Genomic DNA, 25,874 nt, shown 5'->3' on the forward strand with positions numbered 1-25,874 from the left:
TAAGCATTACACATCCGCCCCATATCATCCAGCCACCAATGGATTGGCTGAGAGGTTCGTTCAAACATTCAAGAAGGCTATCAAGGCAATGTGTAATGAAGACATACCCCTACAACACAAGGTGGATAACTTCTTGTTTGCCTACCGGAATGCGACACATGCGGTTACCAACCAAACTCCAGCCATGATGTTCTTCAATCAAAGACTAAGATGCCGCTTGGATTTGGTTAAGCCAAACATCAGAAGAGATGTGGAGAACAGGCAGTTTCAGAATATGAATGAAAGGCCAACCAGGAGTTTCAAGATAGGTCAACCAGTTTTGGCCCGGGACTACCGCACAGAGAAATGGCAGCCAGGAACGATCTGCACACGGCAAGGGCCTCTAATGTATACCATGGACGTTGGAGAGAGCATTGTAAGACGCCATGCTGACCAGATTCTAGAGTCACTGGAAAACGTCAAATCTACACCACGATCCTATACACCTGGTGAAGAAACCGAAGTACCAATTGCATCTACCTCAGAATCGGTGATATTGGAAGCAGATGAACCAAACAACGACGTTGATCCCGAATCAACTTTGCCAGAAGAACCTGATACTCCAAAGAGGCGTTATCCGGACAGAATCAGGAAACCTCCTCAAAGACTGAATTTATAATTGATTAACTTCAGCTAATGTATATAGCAACTGTAATTGTAAATATGTTATTTAATTATTAATTGAATGTTATGTACTGTTTAGCTAAAAGGGGGGGAATTGTAGTGTATGTACCTTGAAGAAGGAACTATATTCTGCAGCCCCTGTATATTGCAGTACCAGTAGTGACCACCCCTGTATATAAGCCTGTGTAGTAACTTTGTATAGTAGTTCCAGTTTTGTCTCCATTCAGTAAACACCTGTTATAACCAACTTCTGCAGTCCGTGTCTCAATTACACACGGACGTTACACACGCCATTTTAACCTAGGTGTGTCTGATTGACCCAAATCAGTCCTGCCTACAACAGATGGGACTGGTCTTTAGGGCCCTTAAACAGCACTGATTGGCCTTTATAATCCCATTTTAACAGGCCCTTGCCTGTTTAACCCTTTTCCCACGTAAAACACGCCTGGTGGGGATGACGCCTGTGAAACCTGGCGTGAACACTATTGGCTTGTTGACTATCAGCTGCAGGTCCAACATTAAAGAGGATATTTGATCAGTCATCATTTGCAGGTGGCAGGACTTTGTTGTCTCAGGTCTGGGAGAACTTTTACCAGGCCTAGCCACACCTGCGGAAGGTTGTAGCCTCACACACTTCTCCAGTGTGACCTCCTGCGAGACCCCTCTCGCCACCCTCACTCAGCGCTTCCTCAACTGAGGCATCTACCAGAAGCATGGGAGGCCTTTTTTTCCTTACCTTCTTGGCATTAGAGGACCTCCAGCACCAGGCACGCCAGCAGCAGAACCAGGCACAACAGCAGCAGCAGCAGCAGCAGGAGCAGGAGCGACGGGCTGCTGCTCACCCACATGAGGCAGCACAGGCCAGAAGGGGCCATCGCATGGAAGCCCGTCTGCGCAGGAGATACCCCCCAAACAGGGTCTACAGACACAGGATCAGCTACCTCAACATGACTGAGCAGCAGTGCCAAAGGTGGCTCCGACTTTCGAAACAGGTGGTGACTGACATCTGCGCAATGATACAGCAAGACCTGCAGCCCAGAGGACCAGGTGGACACTCCTTACCAGTGGCCATCAAAGTCACCACTGCACTCAACTTTTTTGCCTCAGGCTCATTCCAGGGATCAGCAGCAGAGATCAGCCGCATCTCCCAGTCGGCCGCACACACTTGCATCACGCAGGTAACCGATGCCCTCTTTGCTCTCGTGCACAATCACATCCATTTCACCAGGGATCGCGCAAATGTGACGGCGCAAGCGGTTGGATTAGGTCATCTGGCAGACTTTCCAAGGGTGCAGGGCGTCACTGATTGCACACATGTGGCCCTTAGGGCACCCCCTCGCAATCCAGGTATTTTTGTCAACCGCAAGGGCTTCCACTCCCTTAACGTTCAGCTGGTGTGTGACCACAAGAAGGAGATTTTGCATGTTTGTGCCAAGTACCCTGGCAGTTGCCATGACTCCTTCATACTGCGCCAGTCTAGTGTGCCTCCGCTATTCAGTCTGCCAGACCAACTTCACGGATGGCTACTTGGAGACAAGGGCTATCCCCTGAGGACTTGGCTAATGACACCACTGAGGAGGCCAGCCAACGAAGCTGAGGAGCGCTACAACTGCAGCCACATTTCCACCAGATCCATAATCGAGCAAACCATCGGCTTGCTGAAGACGCGCTACAGATGCCTGGATAGATCAGGTGGAGCCCTACAGTACTCAGCAGCCAGGGTCTCCAAAATCATCGTGGTTTGCTGTGCACTCCACAACATGGCACAGCGTCGTGGCTTGCAGATTCCTGAGGACCAAGTGGCTCCTCTCATACCCTCCTCAGATGATGATGATGATGATGAGCAGGAGGAGGAGGAGGAGGAGGAAGAGGAGGGCGAGAACGAGCATCCTGCAGAGGCCCATCAACCAGCGGCAGCATTACGCGAGAACATTGCTGCCCGGGATGCAAGGAACGCACTCATCCTGGCCAGATTTGCTTAGCCTAGTAAATCAAACTCTTTTGCCTTGCAGCTTCTTACCTGAGCATCGACAATGGCCAAAACCTGCGGATTCCGAGCTATTTGACCAGCATCCTGACAACTGCAAGTAATCCTAAGCCCTCAATGTGAAAGCCCCATTCGCGAAATGACACACGCCAGAACTGCAGCAGTTGCCATCAGAATTTTTATGAAACACACACAACTGATGGCATTTTTTCAAAATACACAGCATTTCACCCAAGTGGCTACCCTTGTGACTATTTGTGCTTTATTTTCCTCTTATGCGTGCTCCTACGTAGTGGTTCCCCTGTGGCTTCAGCAGATGTGGAGGCCCCTTGCTCACTTTCCTGCTGCTCCTGTCTCGACACCTTTGGCGGGTGTCCTCTGGGGTGGCGAGCATGTGAGGGCTCGCCAGCAGTCTGCTGCTCCTGCGGCTGTGCAAGAGTTGAGACGTCTATCTCCGTTGGGTGTGGACTCTGGCGGAGCTCTGACCGAGGGCTCTGCAGTGGCATGGAAGTGTGAGCGCTTGGCGAGGAGCCCCCACTTCCTTGAGGTCTGCCACCAACCTCCCTCTCATGGGTCAGGTCCCCATCAGTGCCTGCAAGTGGCTTGAGAGCAGCTTGCTGCACATCAGGGGGGCCATGGGGACCCGTATCTGCAATGGCAGTCCTACTCAGAAGGACTTCCATGAAGGTCTGGTTTCTCTGTTCAATAGATGCCCATCGCTCCTCAAGAGATGTCATTCTATTCTGAACACTCACCATGTTTTCCATACCCTGGCGACTAACCTCCTCCATGGCCGTAGCCCTCCTCTCCTCTACCGTAGCCAGCCTTACCACGGAGGCAGCAATCATTTCCACGTAGATAACCATCCTTTCTGCGTTGATGCATTCATGCACCACTGACTCCACAAAGGCTCTGCTCATGTTCGCTATGGACTCCTCCATTCGCTCCACACTCGCAGCGACCCTGGAGACAAAACCTCCCAGAGACTCCTGCATCTGTGCCTGGAGTTCCATCACCTCTGATCTTACGGATGGACTCAGAGGCAGAGGGTCGACATGCAGCTGAGCCGAGCTGGCAGAGTCCTGCGCCAACCGACGAGGACTCTCCACTGCTGTCCCTGTCTCCACAACCTGCTGATGCTCACTTGTGAGCTGTGATACACCAGGTGACAACTCTACTCTATGTCCCGAAGGTCCCACCGAGGTGGGAGTGTCTGCGCTGGTGCTGGGTGCGCTTATTTCTGATGACGCTGCGCCCTCAGAGGTTGCAGATTCCTCTGAGGAGTCTGGCTGCTCAGGCTCTTCTTCCTGCAGAGTGGGGCCGGGGGCTCTCGATGGTCCTGTGGGGGAGTCAAGGAAAAAGTTAGAGATGTGATGCCAAGGTTACATGCACATTGCATTTTGCAGATGATCATAAGTCCATATGATATAGCTTCAGAATCATTATCAGCGACTCATGCAATGCCAATGAGAGAGAGGGAAAACTATTCTGTCACCAGCTTGCGGGCATGCTCCTGTCTGTCCTTCCCCAACTTCCGCTTCGCGGTCAGCCCCGACAATCTCCAGGACATCTTCCTCCCAGGGGGTGAGCTGGGCTAATGAGGGTGGCCCTCCTCCTGTCCTGGCTCGCTCTCTCCTGTTGTGAGCTCTCTTTTTCTGCAATGAGGGAGACAAGTGGAGGTTGAGTGAGAATGAGTGAGTGCAGAGATTGCATAGCATAGATACTTAGAAGGAGACAAAGATGGAGTGAGGTTGCAGTGTATAGTCAGTTGTGTTCAAAGCATCAGAGTGAGAGGGAGTGTGAGGGCTGCATGGTGGAATAGTTCTGTGATTGTGAGCATAGAGAGAGAGGGAATGGCTAAGGGTGCATGGATGTGAGTGTCTAGTGGGATGTGCAGGAAGAGATTGCTAAAGCTGAGTGCTGGTGAGGAAAGGCAATGGGGAACAGATTGAGGGTGATGGAAACTTCATACAGTACTTACTTTTCCAGTGTGAAGGAGGTCATGGAATCTTTTCCTGCACTGCAACCACGTTCTTCGTGTAAGCCCCAAGGAGTTGACTTGACCTGCCACCTCGAGCCACACAACCTTGGTCTGGCTGGGAGGCCTCTTCCTCCCTGAAGAAGGGAAGAGGACCTCCCTGTGGGCCCTAGCACCATCCAGTAATGCCTGTAGTGAAGCCTCATCAAATTTGGGCACAGATCTGGCCCTCCCGCTGGCCGTTCCTCCTGCAGGCTCCTGTGCCATCTTAATGTTGAAGGTTGGAAGCCTGCAGAGGAAGCAAGGCTTGCTGTGGACCATAAGAGCAGCAGCAATGATGACGTCATATTCTGTGACTTTCTGACTGGAAATACTCAATTGCCAAGGCTTCCCACACGCTGGAAATCAATTGGCCAATTGTGTTAAATTTGCATCAATCTCACAGACCCATTTGCAATCGTGTCGGAATCACTAAATTCGGGGAACCCGCCAATTCCCCGCACCTGAGCTAAAATCGACCCCAATATATTTGGATTTTCAAAAGGCCTTCAATAAAGTACCGCAGAGTAAACTCGTGTCTAAGGTCAGAGCATGTGGAGTCAGGGGACAGGTAGCAGAATGGAAAGCAAGTTGACTACAAAACAGAAAATGGAGAGTAGGGGTTAAGGGCAGCTACTCAGACTGGCAAAAGGTGAGAAGTGATGTTCCACAGCGATCGGTGCTTGGACCACCTTTATTCTCAATTTACATTAACGATTTAGACTCGGGAATTGGAAGTACAATTTCTACAGTTGCGGATGACACCAAATTGATGGGTATAGTTAATACAAAGGAAGATTGTGATAAAATACAAGAAGACATTAATAAACACACAGAATGGGCACTTAATTGGCAAATTAATTTCAATATAGATAACTGTGAGGTAGTGTACTTTGGTAGGAAGAATAAGGAGGCCACATACTGCTTGGAAAATAAGAGTCTAAATGGAGTAGAGGAACAAAGGGATCTAGAAGTACAGATACACAAATCACTAAAAGTAGCGACACGGGCAATAAAGCCATTAAAAAAAAACAAGCACTGGTGTTTATTTCCAGAAGGATAGAATTGAAAAGTAGGGAAGTCATGTTAGAACCTTGGTTAGAGCACATGGAGTACTGTGCACAGTTCTGGTCTCCATATTATAAAAAGGATATAGAGGCATTGGTGAAGGTGCAAAAAAGATTTACAAGGATGATACCAGAACTGAGAGGTTATAACTATCAGGAAAGACTGAACAGGCAGGGGCTCTTTTCTCTAGAAAAGAGAATGCTGAAAGGTGACCTGATAGAGATCTCTAAAATGATGAAGGAGTTTGATAGGATAGATGTAGAGAAGATGTTTCCATTTGTAGGGGATTCAGAAACTAGGGGCCATAAATATAAGATAGCCATTAATAAAACCAATAGGGAATTCAGGAGAAACTTCTTCATCCAAAGAGTGGCAAGAATGTGGATCACACTACCACAAGGAGTAGTTGAGGCAAATAGCATATATGCATTTAAGGGGAAGCTAGATAAGCACATGAGGGAGAAAAGAATAGAAGGGTATGCTGATAGGGTTAGTGTGATGAAATATATTCCATTCATCACTGCCTGTTTTCTGTGTCTTGTAACTGCCTGCTTTCTGTGTCTTTTCCCTTCCCCCAGTCCTCATGTATTATGTATTGGAATGTGCTGGAACTGGTTGTGTGCAGGGCTCCGCCCATACCTGGCTCCTTTGTAATCTAACTTCAGTCGGGCATCAGCCTCCTGAAGGTAGACATCTCTCTATTTTACGTGTTATGTTCTGAGTTAATAAAAGCCTTACTTTTGTTCTGCTAACTTCGAGTCTCGGAATAATTGAGGCACATCAGTGAGATGAAGAGAGGTTGAGGAGCCTCGTGTGGAGCACAAACGCCGGCATAGACCAGTTGGACCAAATGGCCTGTTTCTGTGCTATAGCCTCGATGTAACTTGATGTAAAAAGTCCCAAGGCACTTGACAGGAGCATAATCAGACAGAAATTTGACACTGAGCCACATAAAGAGATATTAGGACAGGTGATTAAAAGAGGTAGACTTTAAGCAGCATCTTAAAGAAGGAGAGAGAGGTGCAGAGGTTTAGGAAAGGAATTCCAGAGCTTAGGGCCTAGGCAGCTGAAGACACGGTCGCCAATTTGTGGAGCTGAAAATCAGGGATGTGCAAGAGGCCAGAATTGGAGGAGCGCAGAGATCTCAGAGGGTTGTAGGGCTGGAGGAGGTTACAGAGATAGGGAGGGGCAAGATCATGGAAGGATTTGAAGAACAAATAATAAAATGTAATATTGGAAGTGCAGTTGGACACAGGCTTGTAACTTCCAAATCACTCACTGTCGTACATCTCTGGCATTCCTCCTGGTATAGATCCCATCTTCATCCCCTCAGTTAGAGGGCAGTAAACTCAAGTGCATCAGGATCATTCATTGCCAGATCTGGCATGCCCATGTGCCTTTCTCTCCACAGCCAAAACCACCTACCATTCTAAGAATCATCCTGGAGAGCAAAGAGAACCAAAGTTTCCATTTTTTCATGACTAACCACCTCCTCAAACCCCTTTCCCCACTGCCTCTACTCTCACTTCAAATGCCAAATACAAGGAATTCATAGATTCTTCATCTCTAAGATTGAGACTCTTCATATAGCTGTCTCTGCTACTTCCTCTCCTTCCTATTCCCCTATCCTCCACCAAACACATAAGTACATTTTACCCATTTTAGGCATGATCCCTGACACTCTGCAGTTTCTCTCCTTCTCCCCCTCCATCCTCTTCAAATTGATCTCTTCCATAACTCCCTCTTCCTGCTCCTTTCCCTACTCAACATCTGATCACTCCACTACCCCTCATGACTCCCATGCTAGCTGACATTGTTAATGGCTCCCTTTCCTTAGGCACTATCCTTCTATCTTTCAAAACTGGTATTAGTATCCCCCGCTTCAAGAAACACCCTCAAAAATTCCATCCTCTACACCTATTGTTAAATCCGGGTATCTTTAGGTAGAGTGTCCTTCAATAAATCGACAGAGAATGCAGAGGAACAATCAACAGGTGTTTACTGGATGAGGGTTGCTCTAAAACTAACAGTACAGATCCCTACTCAGGGTTTATATACAGGTGTGGTCACTGCCGGTACTACAGTATACAGGAGCTGTAAAAAGTAGTTCACCCCTTAAAGGTACATACACTACAATTCCTCCCCTTTTAGATTAACAGTACCATAACATTCATTTAACAATTAACACGTTTAACATGCAACATTAACTGAAAATAGTCCATTTATAAATTCAGTCTTATGGGAGGCTTCCTGATCCTTTCTGGATAGCGCCTTTCCTGAGTGTCTTGCTCTTGGTGCGGAGGCGATTCTGCCCCCCTGTCGTCGGTTGGTTCATCAGCTTCCGATGCTACTGTTTCTGGGGTAGATGCTACCTGTATGTCGGGTTCATCACCAGGTACGCGAGACATGGGGTTGACTCGTTCCTGTCACGCTAGGATCTGGTCGGCATGGTGTCTCACAATGTTCTCCCCAACATCCACTGTGTACATTAGTGGCCCCTGCCGTGTGCATATCATTCTTGGTTGCCATTTCTCTGTTCGGTAGTCGCGGGCCAAGACTGGTTGTCCTACATTGAAGCTCCTTGTCGGCTTCTCATTGATGTGCTGGAATTGCTTATGCTCAACATTTCTTCGTACATTTGGTCTGAGCAAATCCAGACGAGATCTCAACCTTAGGTTAAAGAACATCATGGCCGGGGTCTGGTTGGTAACTGCATGTGTCGCATTTCTGTAGGCTAACAGGAAATTGTCCACCTTATGCTGCAGTGGAATGTCGTCATCGCACATGGCCCTTACTGCCTTTTTAAAGGTTTGTACGAACCTCTCAGCCAATCCATTTCTGGCTGGATGATATGGGGCGGATGCGTAATGCCTTACCCCATTCCTTCTCATAAATTTCCGAAACTCTTCGGACACAAACTGTGGTCCATTATCAGAGCAAATCTGCTCTGGCAAGCCGTTTCTGGCAAATATGGTCCGTAGGACTGCAATCGTTTTCTCCGTGGTGGTGGAGGACATTTTGATCACCTCAGGCCATTTCGAGTGCGCATCCATGGCTATTAAGAACATTGAGTCCATGAATGGACCAGCAAAATCAATATGCACCCGTTGCCATGGAGAGGAGGGCCACTCCCATGGGTGTAGAGGGGCATGTGGTGGTGCATTTTGGACCTTCTGGCATCCTGAGCAGCTCTTTGTTAGGTCCTCGATTTGTTGATCGATCCCCGGCCACCACACATAAGCCCTAGCAAGGCTTTTCATTTTCACCCCTCCCAGATGGCCTTCGTGAAGCTCATTGAGCACTCTCTCCCTTAACTTCGGTGGAATTACCACTCGGGATCCACACATCAATGTCCCCTGGCATACTGACAGCTGTTCTCTTCTGGATGAGAATGCTGGAAACAGTGAGTCACCATGTGTTGGCCATCCCTTCACCGTCAAATCATATACCCGAGACAGTGTCGGATCATTGCGGGTCTCCTTCTCTCAATCCGCGTTAGTTACTGGCAAGCGTTCAATTATAGTTGAATAAAATATTTCGACAGGGTCCACTGCTGGTACTTCCTCCGCAGTAGGCAGTGGCAGGCGTGATAGCCCATCAGCGTTTCCATGCTGTTTCGTGCCCTTATACTCTATTTCATATTGGTTCGCCCCTAGAAAAAGGGACCATCTTTGTAGCTGTTGCGCAGTCATCACCGGAATGCCCTTCTTTGGATTAAAGATGGAGACAAGTGGTTGGTGGTCAGTCAGCAAGGTGAACTTCTGCCCATGCAGATAATGGTTGAACTTTTTCACTCCCCACACTAGGCTGAGGGCCTCCCTGTCAATCTGGGCGTAGTTACGCTCGGCTGAGGTTAGTGACCAAGACGCAAAGGCTACTGGCCTCTCCAAGCTGTCCGGGAATTTGTGCGACAGCACCGCTCCAATACCATAGGGTGATGCATCACACGCCAACCGAATTGGTAGTGCTGGGTTGAAATGAGCCAACACCTCTTTTGATGTGATCAATTCTTTGCACTTCTGGAAAGCTCATTTACATTCGTCATTCCACTTCCATGGCACCCCCGTTTGCAGTAGGGTGTTCAGTGGGTGTAGTACTGTAGACAAATTCGGCAAGAACTTATGGTAGTAGTTCACCAGCCCGAGGAACGACCTCAGTTGTGACACATTTTCCGGTGCTGGAGCCTTGACTACTGCCTCAATCTTTTCAGGGGACTTATGTAACCCCTCTTCATCAATAACGTGGCCACAATACGAGATCTGCTTCTGGAAAAACTCGCATTTGTGGCGATTAGCTCGGAGCCCATATTCCTTCAATCTAGTGAGCACCTGCTCCACGTTGGCGAGGTGATCACTGTCATTTTCGCCCGTGACCAGGATGTCATCCAAATAACACTGGGTCCCTGGAATCCCTTGCAGGACTTGATCCATTGCCCTTTGCCAAATAGCCGGAGCTGATGCTACCCCGAACACCAGCCTGTTGTATTGGTAGAGACCTTTGTGAGTGTTGATCGTGAGGTACTGCTTCGAGGCTTCTTCTACCTCCATTTGCAGGTATGCCTGGGCCAGATCAATCTTAGTGAAGCATTTTCCTCCAGATAGCGAGGCGAAAATATCTTCAATCCGCGGAAGCGGATATTGTACCGTGTGAAGGACTGGGTTCACTGTCACCTTAAAGTCCCCACAAATGCGAACCTTCTTTGGTTCCCCAGGCGTATTACTCAACAACCTCTTCATTACAGGAACGATGGGTGTAGCCCACTCGCTCCAGTCCACTTTGGACAGTACTCCAGAACGTTCCAAACCTTCCAGCTCTGCTTCGACGGCTGGGCGGATCGCATAAGGCACCGGTCTGGCCTTAAAAAACTTTGGGCCTGCATTTTCCTCTATTTTGATCGTTGCTGTTATGCCTTTTAGTGTTCCGAGTCCCTCCTGGAACACTTCTTGTGCGTCAGTTAGCATTTTTGACAGTCGTCCAGGTGTGACGTCGTCATCCTTTTTGGCATCTACCGTCAGTGCTTGTATGGCATGCCAATCTAACTGTATCTTCCGGATCCATTCACGTCCTAGTAGTGGTGGTCCTCCATCTGGCAATACATATAGGTCCATTTTTGGTGTTTCCTTGCCGTTGTATATCACGTTCACCCTTATTTTTCCTTTGGGGTAGACTTTTTTGCCCCGTGTACATCTTCAAGACAATCTCTGTATCTCTCAAGTGTATATGTGAGAATAGCTGCTTGTAGTCCCTTTGGTTTATGACTGTTAGGGCTGATCCTGTGTCCAATTCCATTTTCACTTGGACTCCATCTATCTTGAGCGTGACCCAGATAGTTTGGTGATCCTCCATTTTGATTACATTATGTAGTTTCAGACAACCCAGCTCATAAGAACATAAGAACATAAGAAATAGGAGCAGGAGTAGGCCATACGGCCCCTCGGGCCTGCTCCGCCATTCAATAGGATCATGGCTGATCTGAATCTAGACTCACATCCACTTCCCTGCCCTCTCCCCATAACCCCTAATTCCCTTATCTGCTAGGACAATGTCTATCTCCATTTTAAATTTATTTAATGTTGCAGCTTCCACAGCTCTCTGGGGTAGCAAATTCCATAGATTTACTACCCTCTGAGTGAAGAAGTTTCTCCTCATCTCAGTTTTGAAAGGGCAGCCCCTTATTCTAAGATTATGCCCCCTAGTTCTAGTCTCACCCATCAGTGGAAACATCCTCACCGCATCCACCCGATCAAGCCCCCTCACAATCTTATATGTTTCGATAAGATCGCCTCTCATTCTTCTGAACTCCAATGAGTAGAGTCCCAACCTATTCAACCTTTCCTCATACGTCAACCCCCTCATCTCTGGAATCAACCTAGTGAACCTTCTCTGAACCGCCTCGAGAGCAAGTATATCTTTTCTTAAATATGGAAACCAAAACTGCACACAGTATTCCAGGTGTGGCCTCACCAATACCCTGTATAACTGCAGCAAGACTTCCCCGTTTTTATACTCCATCCCCCTTGCAATAAAAGCCAAGATTCCATTGGCCTTCCTGATCACCTGCTGCACCTGCACACTAACTTTTTGTGTTTCATGTACCAGGACCCCCAGATCCCTTTGTACTGTAGCACTTTGCAGTTTCTCTCCATTTAGATAATAACTTGCTCTTTGATTTTTTCTGCCAAAGTGCATAACCTCACACTTTCCAACATTATATTGCATCTGCCAAATCTCTGCCCACTCACTTAGCCTGTATGTCCTTTTGCAGGTTTTTTATGTCCTCCTCACTCACTGCTTTCCCTCCCATCTTTGTATCGTCGGCAAACTTGGATATGTTGCACTCGGTCCCTTCCTCCAAATCGTTAATATAGATTGTAAAGAGTTGGGGTCCCAGCACTGATCCCTGTGGGACACCACTAGTTACTGATTGCCAGCCCGAGAATGAACCATTTATCCCAAATCTTTGTTTTCTGTTAGATAGCCAATCTTCCACCCATGCCAGTATATTACCCCCAATCCCGTGATTTTTTATCTTGATCAGTAATCTTTTGTGTGGAACCTTGTCAAATGCCTTTTGGAAGTCCAAATACACTACATCCACTGGTTCCCCTTTATCCACCCTATATGTTACATCCTCAAAGAATTCGAGCAAATTTGTCAAACATGACTTCCCCTTCGTAAAACCATGCTGATTCTGTCCTATTAAATTATGTTTATCCAAATGCTCTGATACTGTTTCCTTAATAATGGACTCCAACATTTTGCCAACCACAGATGTTAGGCTAACTGGTCTATAGTTTCCAGCTTTTTGTCTACTTCCCTTCTTAAATAAGGGTGTTACATTAGCAGTTTTCCAATCTGCCGGGACCTTTCCTGAGTCCAGGGAGTTCTGGAAAATGATCACCAATGCATCCACAATCCCTACCACCACTTCTCTCAAGACCCTAGGATGTAGGCCATCAGGTCCGGGGGATTTATCCGCCTTAAGTCCCATTATTTTACTGAGTACCATCTCTTTAGTGATTTTAATCGTGTTTAGCTCCTCCCCCCCCAATTGCCCCCTGTTTGTCCAGTGTTGGGATATTTTTAGTGTCCTCTACTGTAAAGACTGATACAAAATATTTGTTCAGCGTCTTTGCCATCTCCATGTTCCCTACCACTAGTTTCCCGGTCCCATCCTCTAAGGGACCAACATTCACTTTAGCCACCCTTTTTCTTTTTATGTAGCTGTAGAAACTCTTGCTATCTGTTTTTATATTTTTTGCTAGTTTACTTTCATAATCTATCTTCCCTTTCTTAATTAATCTTTTAGTTATTGTTTGCTGGCTTTTAAATGCTTCCCAATCTTCTATCCTCCCACTAGATTTGGCTAATTTATATGCCCTTGTTTTCAGTCAAATACTATCCTTTATTACTTTACTAAGCCACGGATGGCTGTCTTTTCTTTTACTCCCCTTTTTCCTCAGTGGAATATATTTATCTTGAAAGATGTGAAATATCTCCTTGAATGTAGACCACTGCTCTTGTACCGTCTTACACTTTAATCTGTTTTCCCAGTCCACTTTAGTCAATTCTACTCTCATACCTTCATAGTCTCCTTTATTTAAGCTTAGTACGCCAGTTTGAGATCCAACTCTCTCACCCTCAAACTGAATTTGGAATTCAACCATATTATGGTCACTCATTCCAAGGGGATCCTTTACTAGGACATTTTTTATTAATCCTGTCTCATTACACAGGACCAGATCTAAGATTGCCTGCCCCCTGGTTGGTTCAGTTACATACTGCTCAAGGAACCCGTCCCTAATACACTCTATGAACTCGTCCTCAATGCTGCCATGCCCAATTTGATTAGTCCAGTCAATATGAAAGTTAAAATCCCCCATGATTATAGCTGTTCCCTTATTACAAGCCCCAACTATTTCCTGATTTATACTCCGACCAACAGAGTTGCAATTGTTTGGAGGCCTATAGACTATGCCCACTAGTGACTTTTTCCCCTTATTATTCCTTATCTCCACCCAAACTGTTTCACTATCCTGATCCTTTGACCCAATATCATTTCTGACTATTGCAGTGATTCCATCCTTGATTAACATAGCAACCCCACCTGCCTTTCCTTCCTGTCTGTCCTTCCTAATTGTCAAATACCCTTGTATGTTTAGTTCCCAGTCATGATTATCTTGCAGCCATGTTTCCGTAATGGCCACCAGATCATACCCATGTGTAGTTATTTGCACCGTCAACTCATCAATTTTGTTACGAATGCTGCGTGCATTCAGATAAAGAACTTTCAAATATGTTTTCTGACAATTTATTCCTGCTTTTACACCTTTTACTACTTTACCTTTATCATTATACATTCTGTCCCTTCCTGACATGCTCTGGTTTTTAATTCCCCCACAGCTACCTTGCTCTATTGCCTTCTCCGCTGTTATTTTTATTTTTCGCTCTCTTAATACCTCCACCCCACTAATTAGCTTAAAGCCCTCTATACAGCCCTAGTTATTCGATTCGCCAGGATTCTAGTCCCAGCACTGGCCAAGTGAAGTCCGTCCCAACGGAACAGCTCTCTCCTGTCCCAGTACTGATGCCAGTGTCCCAGGAAGCAAAACCCATTTCTCCCACACCAGTCTTTGAGCCACGCATTTAACTCTCTAATTTTATTTACCCTAGCCAAATTTGCACGTGGCTCAGGTAGTAATCCAGAGATTATTACCCTTGTGGTTCTGCTTTTTAATTTGGCCCCTAACTGCTCAAACTCCCTCAGCAGAACCTCCTTCCTTGTCCTATCTATGTCGTTGGTACCAACATGGACCATGACAACTGGATCCTCCCCCTCCCACTCCAAGTTTCTCTCCAGCCCAGAGGAGATGTCCTTAACCCTGGCACCGGGCAGGCAACACAGCCTTCGGGACTCTTGCTCTCGGCTGCAAAGAACTCTATCTATCCCCCTAACGATACTATCCCCTACCACTACAACATTTCTTTTAACTCCCCCCACTTGAATGGGCCCCCGCTCCACGGTGCTGTGGCCAGGTTGCTCATCCTCCCCGCAGTCCCTGTTCCCATCCTCACAGGGAGTAAGAGCCTCAAACCTGTTGGACAAGAGCAAGGGCTGCGGCTCCTCCAACACTACCTCCTGGATCCCCGTACCTGCCTCACTTCTAGTCACACCATCCTGACCCTGGCCACGGACTACATCTGAATTAATTAATCTAATTGGTGTGACTACCTCGTGATACACAGAGTCCAGGTAACTCTCCCCCTCCCTGATGTGTCTCAGTGTTTGAAGCTCGGACTCCAGCTCTTCAACACGGAGCCAGAATTCCTCGAGCAGCCAACACTTACTGCAAATGTGATCACCGTGAGCATCAATGGTGTCCACCAGCTCCCACATATTGCAGCAGCAACACATCACCTGATCTCCCATTCTATGTTTCCGGAGTCTGTATCACTTTTCTGTTCGTCTGAACTACTCTCCGTCACCTTATGTACCTTTTTGTACTTCTCCTGTGGAGATTTCTTGCTGCTGGTTTTCTTTCCCGACCTGCAGACTCTTGCTATGTGTCCTACTTTTCCACACTGTCTGCACACTTGGTCCTTGAACCAACAATCCTTCTGGTCATGTGTTGTTCTGCCTCAGCGATAACACTTCACTACTCCATATGACATTTCATTTGTGCCATATTCTTGCGGTCTCCGTTGTATCTCTGCAGCGCCCCGTGCGGCTGCTTCATGTGATACTGCCATGCTGAAAGCCTTGTCCAGCGTAAGATCCTTTTCTGATAGAAGCCGTTTCTGGGTTCCTTCACTTTGAAGCCCACACACAAACTTGTCCCTTAAAGTATCTGCTAGTCCCGTTCCAAACTGGCAGTGTTTCGATAGCTTGCGCAGTTCCGTTAAATACTCAGCATTACTTTTGTCTTTATGCTGGTTCCTTTTGTGAAACTTAAATCTTTCTGCTATCAGCAGCGGTGTGGGGTTTAAGTGGTCCTGTAGGATTGCCACTATGCTTTCAAAATCCTTTTCCACTGGCTTCTCTGGGGTTACTAGGTTTCGCAGTAAGCCATACGTTTTTGCACCCATGGAATTCAACAATACCAGTGCTTTCCTGACATCTGGCACTTCATTCGCCTTGCAGTACACTTCTATGCGTTCTACATATGTCGCCCAATCTTCGACTTCATTGTCGAACGCTGTGACACTGCCACTCTTCGGCATCCCTGGGTGTGGTTAGACTGGCTAAAAATGGCGTCTCCCGCACTCTCCCTTCTTCTCCGCTGGCTCAAAATGGCGTCTCCCGCGCTTTCCTTTCTTCCCGCGCTCTCCCTTCTTCTCCACTGTGGCTCAAAAATGGCGTCTCCCGTGCTCTCCCTTCTTCTCCGCTGCGGCCCAAATGGCGTCTCCCGCGCTTTCCTTTCTTCCCCCATGGACGCTGCTCAGCCCTTGAACACCGGCCGCGCTCTGCGCGTTTTCCTGCGCACCTCTCTCGTTGACGCCGCTTGGTCCAGAACCCCGGCTGCGCCCTGTGCGCTTTTCCCTCTCTCTCTTTTTTTTTTCCGTCGACGCCGCTCGGCCTTCAACCCCGGCTGCGCCCTGTGCGCTTTACCCTCTCTCGTTGACGCCACTCGGTCGTCAACCCCGGCTGCGCCCTGTGCGCTTTACCCTCTCTCTTACCCGTCGATGCTGCTCGGCCTTTTTCTGTGCCATCGGTCGGCTCCCGCCACCGCTGTCCGGGAAGGGTCTGCGCCGTACCTGCTGCCAGCCCGCTGCGCTGGATCGTCGCGACTGGAGAACCAAGCCCAGCTCTCCACAGCCTCCTCTGCGATGAGTTGCAGGTAAGTTTGAATCCACTCGTTGCCACTGTTAAATCCGGGTATCTTTAGGTAGAGTGTCCTTCAATAAATCGACAGAGACTGCAGAGGAACAATCAACAGGTGTTTACTGGATGAGGGTTGCTCTAAAACTAACAGTACAGATCCCTACTCAGGGTTTATATACAGGTGTGGTCACTGCCAGTACTACAGTATACAGGAGCTGTAAAAAGTAGTTCTCCCCTTAAAGGTACATACACTACACCTATCACCTTATCAAAATCCTCCATTTCCACTGAAATGCTTCATCACATCCCAGCTCCATGTTCCTTTGACCCCATGACCATTTCTGTGCTGTTAGATTGCCTGTCTAATGTCTGAGTCAGAACATTCCCTAATTGAGTAACAGGAAGACCAAATCCATCTTCTTCAGTCATCACTATAAACTTGCTCCATAGCACTCTCTGGCCATTCTTTCAGCTTGAATAAGACAGTGTGAAAGTTTGATTTCCTGCTTAAATCAGAGCTGAGCTTCAAACCCCACATCTTTTCCATCACCAAGACAGCTTACGTCTGCCACCAAAGCATTGCTTGCCTCTTCTTTTTAATTCATTCTTGGGATGTGGGTGTCACTGGCAAGGCCGGCATTTATTGGTCATCCCCAGTTGCCCTTGAGAAGGTGATGGTGGGCCTTCTTCTTGAATCACTGCTGTTCGTGTGGTGAAGGTGCTCCCACAAACTTGTTAGGTAGGAAATTCCAGGATTTTGATCCAGCGGCAATGAAGGAACGCCAATATATGTCCAAGGCAGGATAGTATCAGGCAGGTCTGCCCCTAAATCAGCCAATCCACTGTTGAAACCCTCATTCATACATTTATCACATCCAGACCTGATTTCTGCAATGTCCTTCTTGCTGGTCTCCCATGCTCATGCTCTAGAAACTGTAACTTGTTCAAAATGTAATCGCCAATATTGCATGCCATATTAAGTCATGCTCACCCTATCCTTGTTGACCAACATTGGCTTCCAGTTCACTAACATATTTAAAATCCTCATGCTTGTCTTAAAATTGCATGTCTCTGCCCTACTTCTACAGTCTCTTTCAACCTCACATCCCCTTCTACACCCTACGGTCTTCTGACCTTGGTCTTTTGTGCATGTTTCCTGCTCGTTTCATTCCACCACTAATGCCATCTTGGCCTCGCTCTCTGGAACTTCCTCCACAAAGTTCTTAGTCTCTCTACTTCTCTCTCCATCTTTAAAAGGTTTCTCAAAACTGATTTCTTCAACCAAGCTTTTGGTAACCTTTCTCAATATCTTCACAAGGGCTCAGCATCTGTTTATTTTATATAATTTAATCATTCTTCCCATAAAGCACCATAGAATATTTTCTGTTAAGCTTAGGTATACAGCAATGGCTTATATTTATATAGAACCTTAGTATTTCAAAGCTGACCAAACCACTCCATGAAAGCATAAAAAAGCAGCAATGAGTGAGTAAGAGATTAGAAGGGGTGACTTAACATAAGAGATGGGCTTTGAGAAGTTTCTTAAAGTGGAGAAAAAAGGTAGAGAACTTTAAACGGAGTGTTCCAGTGAGTAGTATTGAGGCAGCTGGTGGTACTGCCAATAATGGTGCAGTGAAGGGAGGGGACATACACACAAGGCCAGAAAGAGGAATGAAGCTTTTGGGAGGGCACCTAATGCTGGAGGAGATTGCAGAGATAGGGCGGGACGAGGCCATGGACAGATTTATAGACAAGGACAAGGATTTAAAATTTAATGTATTGAGGGATGGGGAGCTAACATCAGTCAACAGCAACAACTTGCATTTATATAGCATGTTTAACATAGAAAAACATTCCAAGGTATTTCACAGAGGTATGAGGAAAATGCCAAAACAAAGAGAAATTGGGAAGGATGGCCAAGAAATTGGCAAGCACAAGCTGGGAAGCATCAGCAGCCATGCTACGGACATCAGCAATGGCCCTTGTGTACTCTGTAGCTAAGTACTATGTACTATGGACCAGAAGTAGCCACACTCAACTTGTTGATATCCAACTGAACACTGCAATACAGTGCATCACTGGAACCCTCAAGTTGACTTCAACAACCTGGCTGCCTATGCTATCGCACATCGCTCCCCCATTCATTCGCCACATTGTCGCAACCCTCCAGGAAGTCCAGCGAATCATGGAAAACAAACGTCTCCACATCCACCAGGATCTCAACAGCGTCCCTCACCACCGCTTGAAGTCACTCAAGCCCTTTTGGACTCACGAGCTTAACCTTCGACAATGCGACTTCAACCTTGACTGGAAAGCTGAATGGATTCACAAGAAACCACAAGCAAACACCTCATAAAAGACCCGATGTGGAAGATCCCTGGCTTAAATCTCCTGTGAAGCTTATGGGCAACCCTAAACTGCATCTGCAAAAATCATGGCAGATGGGGATGCACAAATGAAGAATTAAAAACTCTCCTGTGTGTGACTGTGGTCACCCAAAAAAGACCATGGAACATATATTGACTCAATGCCCAATTTGTTAATACGAAGGAGGCATCTAAGCAATACACTCCTGTACTCCTGATGCAATTATCTGTCTTAACCACCTAAATGTGAAATTATAGTTGTTGCTTTATATCTACATCAGCCATATGAAGTAGTAGTACCACTCTCCCTATTTTTTCACCTCAGATTTAATATTGTGCCCTCTATACCTGGGTCTATGTCTTTTATATCTATTGAGAAGAGCAATGCGACTAACACTGACCCACAGGGGACACCACTGTTTACATCCCTTCAGTCTGAAAAATATTCATTAACCACTACTATTATTTTCACTTCCAGAAAAGTATCAGTCGGAAACTAGTTTATTTTAAATAAATTAAAATAAAAAGACAACTAATAACAAGCTAATGCAGTCAACATATTATTCAAAATATATTGAGTTACCTCTAGGGTAGCAACAGTTATGTTATCAAATACATTAATTAATATTTTGTCCTTCATTTTGCATAAGGCTGAACTGTTGTAATCTCCATTAGGCGATCTACAATCAAAGAAATACGGTAAAGATTTCATAGGAATTAAGATTTAATTAATTCAAGAGCTACATATTTTTTAAAAATCTATTACATCAGAATTATAGTAGTTGCTCATTCCCATTATTGAACTGTTTTGTTATTTGCGTTTATTCTTCAGTATCACACAGCGTTCTTTGGGCAAGATGACAAGTAGGTATCTATTCTTGACATCTGCAATTGGTACTTAGTAACCAACTTCTAGGAGGTGCATGGGAGGGGTCCAAATCATTTGTCCACTGATTTTGTGAGGAAGCACCTCAAATCTCACGCAGGACCATCTTTATTTAACACATGAATTTTCATGGTCATAGTTTTTGAAAGATAAAATGCAAACAGGTACAATCAAAATCTGTTGATAGATACCACTTTACGACATGAATTTGTAAAATCAACAGAATAAAATAATTTATGACCACATGACACAATCTCTGCTTATTCGGAAAGGACTTCACCATGCTACTTGATAGAAATGTTCAGTTTACAATTGCAGTTGCATTGCATTAGCTTGTCCCTTTTTAGATTAAAAACTAATGATAGATGCAACTATAATTTGGGCAACCAATCAATGATCTGAGTAAAATCTCAAAAGGGTTTAGAAAAAAATATGCTGATTTAAGGGTTACTATTTATAGATCACCTATAGTGCACAGAATAAACAATTAGTTTAAATAAATTACTTGAAATCCATTTCAAGTTTTTCATTCCAACATGGCTGGGATCCATCAGCAATGCTTGTCTGATACATTGATTGCTGGAAGGTGACTTCCACAAAGGGTTGCACTTGAATCTATGCAAGATAAAAAATACAATTTATTTATTTTTAGATATTTTCACATTTCTCTCCAAATATAAGTGCACTGATATTTTCCTATTCATAACTTTTGCAAAATGAGTTAACAGTTTTGAATGTATCCATTCTGGTAAATGGAAATTTTATCCTGAACACTATTAAAACTATGATAAACTGAGCATAAGTGTTACCAAGAAATTCTCATAATATATCAGACACAGCACAGTATTGTAAACAAAAGCATAACACTCTTATTTGGGAGCAGGTCTGAGTAATTTTAGGAGCCAGTTAAATAGCGTGTTACAGTGGAAGAAATCCCATATTGCAGGGACTAAACAGGTGAGTGTGCAGAAACCTGTGACAGATCATAGATTTCCCACCAAAAATCATATATTTAGTCTTTCTTTCCCTACCTAAAGTCCGTTAGTAGCTAGCTGGACATTGGAGGAGTAGTTTTGCTTATAGTTTTGTTTGGTCGGCTGGGTGTCTGACAAATGTGGAAAGACATCATTATATTGAGAAATTTAAATATTTAGAATTTCTTTGACTGAAGTAAATTGCATATTCTGGCCTGAAATTTCAAGGGGTTTCTCTCAATCTCCCATCGTAACTTTGACCGGGGATGGGCATCTTCCCATGTTGCAGTACTGAGACCGTCCTGGCTAAAATCATGAATGACATTCTCTGTGACTGTGAACATGATGCATTATTCCCATCTTTTCTTCACCATTATTTCCACAACATTTGACATGATTGATCATGTTGTCCTTCTCCTTCACCTCTCTTCCACTATCCAACTCTGTGGGTCTTTGCTTACATGGTTCCACTCCTGCCTATCCAAATGCAGCCAGAAATTCTCCAGCAATTACTTTTCTTCTCTTCCCCACACTGTCACCTCCAAATTCTCCCATGGATCTATCCTTGGCCTCTTCCTGTTCCTTGTCCATACGCTCCCAATTGGTCCCAACATCAGCAGCATAGCGTTAACTTCCATATGCATGCTGATGATGCAGAGCTGTACATCTCCACCACTTCTCTTGAACTCACGACCAACTCTGTACTGTTCTTCAACTGGACATCAGGAAAGCAAAAGCCAGCACTGAAACCATTATCCATGTCTGTGTCACCTCGAGACATGATTATTCCAATGGTCTTCTCGATGGCCTTCCTTCATCCATGTTCTATGCACTCTAACTTGTCCAAAAACTGCCTGTATCTTGTCCACGCACATTGCGCCTGTCCTCATGTACCTACACTGGTTCTCAGTCCTACATTGGCACTAAATTTAAAATCCTCATCCTCACCTTGAACTCCTTACATTGTTTCACTCTACCCAGTCTCTGCAACCTCCTCCAGACTTACTTTCCCTCACACATCCTTTGGTCTTCTGACTCTGGGCTGCTATGCATCCCCCCTTCCTTCATCCCACCATTGGTGGCAAAGGTTTCAGCAGTTGAGACCATGCTTTCTGGAACTCCCTCCCTAAATCCTTACTCTCTTCTACTTTAAAAATCTTCTCAAAACTGATCTATTGACCCAAGTTTCCAGTCGCCGCTTGAGAATTTCTCCCCTGTCTCAGTATTCTGTTCCTCCAACTACTACTCTGTAAAGTGTCTAGGATGTTTTCTATGTAAGGGAGTTATATAAATGCAGAATGTTGTTGAGGTTTGTTCCTGTAATTATATCAACTTTGGGACCTTATGACAGAGCCTTTAAAGGGAATCATAGCATTGCTCAAGAATACTCAAACTGTTGCCATACAGGTCTTAAGCTCTACTGACTCCTCATCCTTGGACATCCTATGAAACACAATGATAGAGGCTGCAGTAATTTCAATGTTCTCACTGGGTCTGCTTAGAGACAGGTCAGTGGGCATGTTGAGACAGACCCCAGTAGCAAGGGCAGGTGTAGAATGGGCATGGATAATATCACTATGGCCGGAATTTTCTGGGGCCCGTGTGGGAGGGAATGGGAGCGGGTCAGGTGGGAAATTTGAAAGAAGTGGGAGGGGTTGGGAACCCGCCGTCATCCCGTCCCCACTCGTCTTTCCCTCGGGCATGTTTGCCAGTGCGGCAACGACCCAACCGGCAGAGGCGGGCGACCTAATTTAAATCATTATAACCTTGTTTACAGACCATAAGAGCCTTTTTCCCCCTACATTTTAAATTTACCTGGATGGCCACGGGAACCACGCTGCTTGGGAACCACGTCTGTCAACCTGAGACAGGAGTTCAGTGGTCATTGCTCCAGCTGATTAGTTGACAGCATGAAATGTACTATAAAAGGTCACACCTTACAGCTGATCACTTTCCTCAGGCAGAAGCTGTTGCTCACTGCATTCCCAGCACAGATTCTGCGGCTGCAGGTCTTTCCAGCAAAGTCTCCATCCAGTGTCACCTTATTGGAAGAACCTCTCTCACCATTAACAGATTGCTTCTGTCATCTCTACTTCACCTGCTATTTACTCCATCAACATGGGTGCCGTTTATACTGTCTCACCTTAGTCCTCAGAATCAGACCACAGTGAGTCCCAACACCAACAGCACCAGGCACACCAGCAGCACCAACAACAACACCAACCTTCTCCGCAATCACCTGATGCTGCACATGACAGAGGGCATCAGCACCCAAACACATTGCTGCCCAGGAGGCCAGGGATGGCCTCATCATGGCCAGATTTACTTAACTTGACGCTGTACACCAATATGGCTGTCACATGATGCGCCAGGTTGGCACCACCCCACACCAGCACCATAAAACATCCCTGCAATGACCAAGCCACTCCTTTCACACTCACCACCATTGTTGGAGGTACAGTTATTCTCATCATTCACTGCAACTCACTAAGTCACTTCCAAAGGTGCACACAAATTTGTCCAAGACCGGAAAGTGTTGATAATAAAGATTACAATGTTTGACAGAACATTAATGGAAACTTTACATAAACATTGAATAAAACACCCAAGTGACTACCCTTGTGAATCTACTTGTGTGTCAGCTTTCTCTTCCACGTGCTTCTACCAGGTGCTAGCCCTGTGGCTTCAGCAGAGGTAGAGGCAGCCTGCTCACTTCCCTGCTGCCAAGGAGCTGGAGAGCACCTTGCTGCACATCAGTGGAGCCACGAGGACCCACACCTATGCTGACATCCCTCCTAAAGAGGAGGTGTATGAGCCTCTGCCATCTATTCTCCATATATAGCCATCTATCCTCCATAGATAACCATCTACTCTCCAGAGACCATGTGTTCCTGTGAATGGCGCATTAGCTGCTCCATGTAGGTGGCCATCCTATCCATGGAGAAGCCTACAGTCGCCATTGCCTGCGACATGGTGGTGCTCATGTTGGAGATGGACTCCTCCATTCTCTGAACATTTGCAGACATCGCACTCGCAAAACCTGTCAGAGCCCCTGCACTTCTTCTTGCACCCCCAGGATTGCCCTCTTTCTGGATGAACCCCAAGGCTCAGCGTCTGCAAGCAGCTTAGCAGAGCTAGGAGCGTCCTGCGCCCTCCAATGAGGACTCTCCACTGCTGTCCCTGTCTCCACCATCTGCTCTTGCTCACTTGTGAGTTGTGAGACACCAGGTGACAACACTATTCTATCTCGCATGGGACCCAGCCAGGTGTGCATATCTGCACTGGTGCTGGGTGCGCTTATGTCTGGTGACGGTGCACCCTCAGTGGCTGAAGGCTCCTCTGAGGAACTGTCTTCCTCTTCCTTCTGGACAGTGGAGGTGGGGGGGGCCTCTTGATGGACATGTGGGAGAGTAAAGAGATGAGTTAGATATGTCATATGAAGAATGGGTACAGATACCATTATGCACATGATGACCATTCACTGGATGATGACATCTGTCCCCATATGAGTGACTGATGTATGCCATGTAGCTGTACGATACGTAATTCTGCTGAGATGTCCCCCCCCTCTCTGTCTCCCACCTTCAGCTGCCAGGCGACTCCAGATATTTCTAAAGCATTCTCCTCTGCTGTTGTAAGGTTTGCAAATGATGGAGGGCCACCTCCGGTTCGCCCCCTCTCCCTCTTATTTTGGTCTCTCTTTTCCTGCAAGGAGGGAAAGAAGAGAAGGTTGCATGAGAGTGATGGAATGAGTGTAAGGAATGGATGGGTTAAATCTTTAGAGGGAGACTATGATGGAGTGGGGTGCTAAAACCAAGTAGCCTCCTTGTGTGTTGTTAGTTAGTATGATTACACTAGGATGAGGGTGAGTGCGAGGGGTGGCTAGTGACATAGGGATGTGATAATGTATTTAGAGAGAGAGGGATAGGTGGACATGCAAGGTATGTTGGTGTGAGTAAGGATGTACAGGAGTAGGGTTGGTAAGGCAGAGTGATGGGAATGTGATGAGAGGCACAGCAGGGTGTGGCTTTGTACTCATGTTTCCTGATCTAATGAGATAATTGAAACATTTGTAGCACTGTACCCAGGTCCTCCTGACCACATCCCTGCTGGTGACCTCCTCTGCAATCTCCACCAAGGTTGTTTTGGCCTCTTGGGAGGTCTCTTCCACCCATTTGAAGGGAAGAGGACCTCCCTGCGTGCTCTGACTCCTTCCATAAGCACATGGAGGGAGTCATCGGAGAGCCTGGGTGCAATTCTCTGCCTCTGTGCAGTCATTGTCAAAGTGTTTGCAGCACACCAATTCAGTAGTGCACTGACAGTACTATGTTACATTAACCTTCAAATGTAATGTGGCCATGGCCCCTTTAAAGATCCTGGCTGAAAACGCGCCATGAATGATGTCACCAGACCCGCACAATTTAATTGGGCCATATAATAAGCAGGGCGGGCTTAATAGGCCCTATTAACGTAAAGTCATTCTGTGGAGCGGGACAGAGCCAGCAACAGGGTCACGACCCGCCATGGCCACCACCCGCACCGGACCCGCCCAGGTAGGGAAAAACTCTGGATGACTCCACATCAGCACCCTTTGCACCACCCTCATACAATGACTTCACATGTGCCAGAATGCATACAGGACAAGGCTGCCTGCAGGTACTGAAGTGGTGCAGCTTGCAGCTGGGTCATCTCAGGCTCCTGCTCACAGCACTCAATGGCCACCATCATCTCAAGAGTCTTTGACAGAACTACATCAGATAGCCACCTTCCACGCTCAAACCACTAAGGGAGTAAGGGAGCATATGAAAGGATTCGAAAACTTCATGTCTCCCCTGAAGATTTACTTCTAGCTTATTGGAGAAACCCTGGCTGGACTGAGTTTAAAATCCAGGGCTCCAGGGCCCAACAAGATGGCTACGGTCAACCTCATGGCCAAGGCCAGCAAAGTTCAGGTTTGGACTGATAAAGAAGGAATGTTCCAGAAATGAGAAGGCAGACAGGCCTTCTGCATTTATGTATGAGAAGCAAACAGTGGCATTCGGGCCTCTGATTAAAACCCATCAAGGCCGTTTGCACAGATAATCAACGGGT

General features: G+C 46.3%; 1 protein-coding gene across 1 annotated transcript in view; it reads right to left on the bottom strand.

Annotated features, from left to right (window-relative positions):
* LOC147113546 (coiled-coil and C2 domain-containing protein 2A-like) overlaps positions 1-25,874 on the bottom strand; it is a 403,075-nt gene that overhangs the window by 80,815 nt on the left and 296,386 nt on the right. The window contains exons 20-21 of the mRNA XM_085996133.1: positions 20,315-20,424; positions 19,507-19,603 (exon numbers count right to left, since the gene is read on the bottom strand). Of these exons, the coding sequence (XP_085852259.1) occupies positions 19,507-19,603; positions 20,315-20,424 (207 nt within the window). The remainder of the gene's footprint in view (positions 1-19,506; positions 19,604-20,314; positions 20,425-25,874) is intronic.

This window comes from Somniosus microcephalus, chromosome 8, assembly GCF_052327205.1.
Source record: "Somniosus microcephalus isolate GS21.2 chromosome 8, FLI_Smic_1.0, whole genome shotgun sequence".
Lineage (NCBI taxonomy): Eukaryota > Metazoa > Chordata > Chondrichthyes > Squaliformes > Somniosidae > Somniosus > Somniosus microcephalus.